Source organism: Argopecten irradians, chromosome 6 (assembly GCF_041381155.1).
Source record: "Argopecten irradians isolate NY chromosome 6, Ai_NY, whole genome shotgun sequence".
Taxonomy (NCBI): domain Eukaryota; kingdom Metazoa; phylum Mollusca; class Bivalvia; order Pectinida; family Pectinidae; genus Argopecten; species Argopecten irradians.
In genome coordinates this window covers 43193935-43199983 of record NC_091139.1, presented here as the reverse complement: position 1 = coordinate 43199983, position 6049 = coordinate 43193935, and the positions used below count along the sequence as shown (strand labels likewise).

Sequence of the window (6049 nt, the reverse complement as noted above, 5' to 3'; positions counted from 1 at the left end):
TAACATTATATTACAAGTTGTTCCACTGTGTATGGCTCTCCGCATCATCACTAGTTAACATTATATTACAAGTTGTTCCACTGTGTATGGCTCTCCTCATCATCACTAGTTAACATTATATTACATGTTGTTCCACTGTGTATGGCTCTCCGCATCATCACTAGTTAACATTATATTACAAGTTGTTCCACTGTGTATGGCTCTCCTCATCATCACTAGTTAACATTATATTACATGTTGTTCCACTGTGTATGGCTCTCCTCATCATCACTAGTTAACATTATATTACATGTTGTTCCACTGTGTATGGCTCTCCTCATCATCACTAGTTAACATTATATTACATGTTGTTCCACTGTGTATGGCTCTCCTCATCATCACTAGTTAACATTATATTACACTACCTCTTGATAGCATAAAACATCTTTAAACAAACTATAACAGTATATTGTATTTCATCACATGACCTTGTGTATTGCTGTTTCAGAAATATGACAAATGGATGGAGGAGAAGGTGCTGAGTAAGGGCCATACATTTGCATTTGTAACTTGTGGAGACTGGGATCTTAAAACGATGTAATAAGTCGTTCATGCAAACATTTATCATGTTTGGTAGACACTAAAATATAGTAGTACATCAGATTATGTTACTATAACAAATTGTTCAGTGATTTTAAGGTTTCCTTATCCTAAAGTGACCATACACATATATTAATTAATTCCACTGTCGCCCCTAGTAATCTTTATAGAAGGTCACCTGAATGTTTTAGATATCCAAATCATCATCTACAGCTAATGTTAAATCAATACGACCTTAACCTCAAGGTCAAATAAATCAAGAAATGTTAAATTTTCAATAACGATTGTCAAATGACTGGTCAATAACTGTGAAACCATTCAAGTTACATTTCACAGGAAACCTGCCTTTATGTATCTTGATTTGTAGATATGATTTTCTACATCCTGTGATTTCTTTTTGTTGAAGGCTTCCAAGTCAGTGTGATTACTTTAATATTGAAAAGCCAGGATATTTTAACCAGTGGATCAATATAAAGAAGGTAAGATCCTGTTTTATCTTCAGAACCATAGGACTTATCTCTTTTGGAATGTTCAGTTAATCAGAGTATATCAATGTATTTACAGTATAACTTGTCTAAACCGGATGTGAACGGGACCAGTCTATTTGTTCGGTTTATACAGGTGTCCAGTTTATAAAGGATAGAACCTTATCACAATATGTTCACATGGAAATCATCAGAAGATTTTTTTTATTACAGCACAAACAATTATTCTCACATATGTACATGGTAGAACACAGAATTCCATCCTACGTTTTCTGAGGTGTACATGTACGATCCATTTCTCTGTGTGTGCTACATTCAAATGAACTCTCAGAAGTTATGTGTATGTTTTATTGTTAGAATTGACCGTGAAAAGTATTCACAAATACAATGTACATGTAACAAAACCGTCGAATGAAAAGTGAAAAGTTGTCACTATCTAGCCCTTAGTATACCGGTACAGGTAAATCCCCTTAGGCGCCTCATGATCAGTCTCATGTTGTGAAAACATTGCTGCCGGTTTGCCCAAGTTAATTTTACAAAGAAAGGTATAGTAACATTACCTAGACAGTTCCGGTTTTCAGAGTAGACAGGTTCCGGATTATGCAGGTTTTGGGTACAATAGTTTATTAAGAAATTTGCCGGGACCAAACAAATTAATCGCTATAGACAAGTTTCCGGTTTATACAGGGTTCAGTTTAGACAAGTTATACTGTACAGTCGAAACTCGTTATCTCGAAATTCAACGGACCAACGAAAATAATTCGACTCATCCGGAATTCGACTCAAACGTAATGCCATTAGGTTTGGTCAGAACGTGGTTTTCAACGGTCCTTATATCTTATGACAGCCGGGTACATGCCTATTACCGTGATCAGCATATTATCGTGATTTTCCAACTCATAAGGTTTGTATTAAATCTTTTTAGTTATATTTTTTCAGATGTTTTGGGATTTCTTTTAAAATACATTTGTAAATAAAAAAAAAATGAATTACGATAATAGGCATGCACCCTGATTTCCCGGTGGTATACGTACAAATAATGTATACTGACTTCAATGGTTCATACATCAAGCTTATACGGAATATAGTACCTGAACAAATAAAAACGAGCATCTTTTTTATTTCAGAATTTAATGGTATTTCAAAATAGTAAAATAAACAATAGTTTTCACCTACCGTGAGCAGACTACACTCTCCATTTCTACTGGTTAATATAATTTATGGTAAATGAAACGAAAGTAGATTTCTATACCAACGATGAAATACATTGTATGACTAAGATAAAGAATTACTTTATGGTGTTTCCATTCTGTTATTGACTCACTAACAACGCATCTCTACCCAAAAGTGACAGTTTACCAAACGAAAATTTTATATAAAACTTTGCTATCTTTTCTTTATATTCATTAAAAAAGTTTAAATTCAAAATGATTGAAATTTTCAGGAATATGCAGCAGCTACCAGTAAATATCCCAAAGGAATGCTGGTGATGCTCAATGACTTATCTCTACGTCTGGAGGGCCGCCATCATAGTGGAATAGGTAACAATCCACGCCAAAATCTTATCATCTCCCACAGCTCTATCAATTTGAACATTTCTAAGCATGTAACCTCAAAACACTCCATACATAATTATTCTTGATATAAAATTTTGTGCATCTTATAATTAACAGAATGTAAGATATTGTATTGTCCATTTGTTGACTGTTAACTGGAAACTTTTATTAACCCCTGCCTTCACTGAAACAAGAAATGGTTTTGGTGGGAGTTATGGCCCCCTTGATTAATTATTTCCATGCAATATTTGTGTTACCAAGTACAATTTTGAATAACCCCAATGTATACAACACTGCATATTCCTTCTGTACTTTTAATAGACATTGCCAGCTCAAGGCCTAGTTTGGAACTGAGATTATAAATATATGAACATACATATAAAACAGAAAAGCTATTACATTTCAATTACCTTTTGGTTTTCTCTAATAGGAAGAGAGTTCAAATCGTTCATCTTTGATATTATTCAACTTGACAATCGTATCCTGCCTAACCCACTATATCACACATGCCTGTCTCCAATTCTACCCTATAAACATAAGATAATTAAATTGTCATTTCTATTGGAATCAGCTATTTATATTATCAGACAAGAGACTGCATTAATTTGGTGATAAATTTCATTGTAACACTTTTTATAAGGATAGTCTTTTAACTTGGTAAAATGGTTGTTAAGAAATGCCTTAATTTTTTTTTATTGATTAACAAAAGCATAGTTATCTGTTATTTTTGTTCCTAATCTCAGTTATGTTAAACTATTTTTCCTCGAGGTAGAGTATATAAATTGTTTGTTTAACAGTGTATGTCTTTGTAGTTTATGGTGTTTCTTAGTCATTATAACATAAAACTGTTTTTGAAACTAAGAGTTGTTGTCCCTTGATTGTGAGCTATTTTTAGCTCGCCTATTCGAAGAATAGAGGGAGCTAATGTTGTCACCCCGGCGTCGGCGTCGGCGTCGGCGTCAGCGTTGGCGTCCCATTTCACGTTAAAGTTTTTGAAGAAGTTTCTGTTTCGTCAATTGTTTAAGCTTAAGTCAGCGTTGGCGTCCAATTTCACGTTAAAGTTTTTGAAGAAGTTTCTGTTTCGTCAATTGTTTAAGCTTAAGTCATCATAAATGGTTATGATTTTATTTTCCTAATGTGTATGGATGCTGAACGTGATAATACAACCGATTTAGGGCCCTTTAGGTTTTTTTTTGAGTCTGTTAATTTGTCATATTTCCATGTTAAATTTTTTGAGCAAGTTTCTATTTTGTCTATTGTTTAAGCTTAAGTCATCATAAATGTTTATGATTTTATTTTCCTAATGTGTATGGATGCTGAACGTGATAATACAACCAATTTGGGGCCCTTTAGGGGTTTTTTGAGTCTGTTAATTTGTCATATTTCCATGTTAAAGTTTTTAAGCAAGTTGCATTATCAGCTCTGCATAGTTTCAAACAATTAATATGAGATTGGTATATTATAAGGGATAATTCATTAATTCTCCTTTATTTCAGATGACTGTAAAAACATAACCAGAATTGCAGTGGAATTACTGAAGAAAGGACATGTTTTTAAAGTCACAGGACACCTGTAGCTACAAATTCCTCTTCCTCTTAAATTATCTGACCTGTCTAATAAGTATTAACACAACATCATTTCTTTGTGTGTAAATGTTGATCAATTACAGAAAAGTCAAAGTGCTCAAGTTTGACATTTATGTAGGGCGTAAAAGAATCTCAATTACAAGTATTTTACTTTCCAAAACAACATCAAATTTTCTGTTCAGAGGATAGTACACGAGTGATGGTGTGACAGGAAATTTATCTTTAGGCTTAGGACATATTAAGTTATGGATAAAGGTTTATCAATTTCATATTTTATGGCCACAAATGGAAGACTCTGATAGTATCTCATAGTATAAGTTTGTATTTCATGAATATAAAGCAATCCATTTTACTTTTATATCAGACAGGAAGGCAGGCATTGCCTCTGGTTTTCAATTTTTCTCTACATCTGTACTGTATTATATAATCATTTCAATGTCATTTACTTGAGTACTGATAAAACATGACAGAACATTTGGTTAGTTCTGTGATAAATTCAGTTAGCTGCTATGGGTGATATATGTATTGAGACAGCTGTTGAGAAATATAAAATAAAATTCAATGTATATGGTACAATCAAAGATCCTCACTATATTGAAGCAGGGTTGTGGTAAAACATGAGTTATCTATGAATATCGAAATGGAGCGAGTTTGAGTAAGATATTTGTGTGGAAAGTTTGCGTGGGTAGTTTGTCTTGGTTTGAGTGAGAAGGTTGAATGCATGTGAAAAATAACTTCAAATATATGTGATGTTTATATTATACAATTGGAGATAATGACAGAAACATATACATGTATATACACATCTGTTTCTGGTGAAGAGATTTAGCCATTCCAGTGTGCTAACAAAAGTTGTCTTTTAATATTGTAATATAAAAAAAAAACTGTACATGTATTATTATGTATAATTACACATCATGTGTCATTGAGGATTGTTGATTTGCAAAATAAAGATTGTATTGTTGTTACTCTTAAATTTATTTATTTTTTAGCCCACCATCATCAGATGGTGGGCTATTCAAATCGCTTTTTGTCCGTGGTCCGTCATCCGTCCTTCCGTCCGTTAACAATTCTTGTTACCGCTATTTCTCAGAAAGTACTGAAGGGATCTTTTTTGAATTTCACATGTAGGTTCCCCTAGGGGTCTAGTTGTGCATATTGTATTTTGGGACCAATCGGTCAACAAGATGGCCGACAGGCCGCCATCTTGGATTTTGACAATTGAAGTTTGTTACCGCTATTTCTCAAAAAGTACTAAAGGGATCTGTGTCAAATTGCATGTGCAGGTTCCCCTAGGGGTGTAGTTGTGCATATTACATTTTGGGACCAATCAGTCAACAAGATGGCCGACAGGCCGCCATCTTGGATTTTGACAATTGAAGTTATTTCTCAAAAAGTGCTGAAGGGATTCTTCTCAAATTTCACCTGTAGGTTCCCCTAGGGCTCTAGTTATGCATATTGAATTTTGGTACCGTTCAGTGAACAAGATGGCCGAGAGGACGCCATATTGGATTTTGACAATTAAAGTTTGTTACCGCTATTTCTCAAAAAGTGCTGAAGGGATTCTTCTCAAATTTCACATGTAGGTTCCCCTAGGGCTCTACATGTAGTTATGCATATTGAATTTTGGTACCGTTCGGTGAACAAGATGGCCGAGAGGACGCCATATTGGATTTTGACAATTAAAGTTTGTTACCACTATTTCTCATAAAGTACTGAAGGGATCTGTGTCAAATTGCATGTGCAGGTTCCCCTAGGGCTCTAGTTGTGCATATCGTATTTTCAGACCGATCGGTCAACAAGATGGCCGACAGGCCGCCATCTTGGATTTTAATAGTTAAAG

General features: G+C 34.2%; 1 protein-coding gene across 1 annotated transcript; it reads left to right on the top strand.

Annotated features, from left to right (window-relative positions):
• The first annotated feature begins 464 nt into the window (after positions 1-464).
• LOC138325980 (ERI1 exoribonuclease 3-like) lies at positions 465-5174 on the top strand. Its single transcript, XM_069272020.1, has 4 exons — positions 465-576; positions 986-1058; positions 2509-2605; positions 4117-5174. The coding sequence occupies exons 1-4, from the start codon at positions 503-505 to the stop codon at positions 4194-4196; spliced, it is 324 nt and encodes a 107-aa protein (XP_069128121.1). The 5' UTR covers positions 465-502; the 3' UTR covers positions 4197-5174.
• The last annotated feature ends 875 nt before the right edge of the window (positions 5175-6049 follow it).

Coding starts and splice junctions, on each gene's coding strand:
- LOC138325980 (XM_069272020.1), top strand. CDS start 503: ATGGAGGAGAAGGTGCTGAGTAAGGGCCATACATTTGCATTTGTAACT. Junction 1,059..2,508: donor AGTGGATCAATATAAAGAAG/GTAAGATCCTGT, acceptor TGAAATTTTCAG/GAATATGCAGCAGCTACCAG. Junction 2,606..4,116: donor CCGCCATCATAGTGGAATAG/GTAACAATCCAC, acceptor CCTTTATTTCAG/ATGACTGTAAAAACATAACC.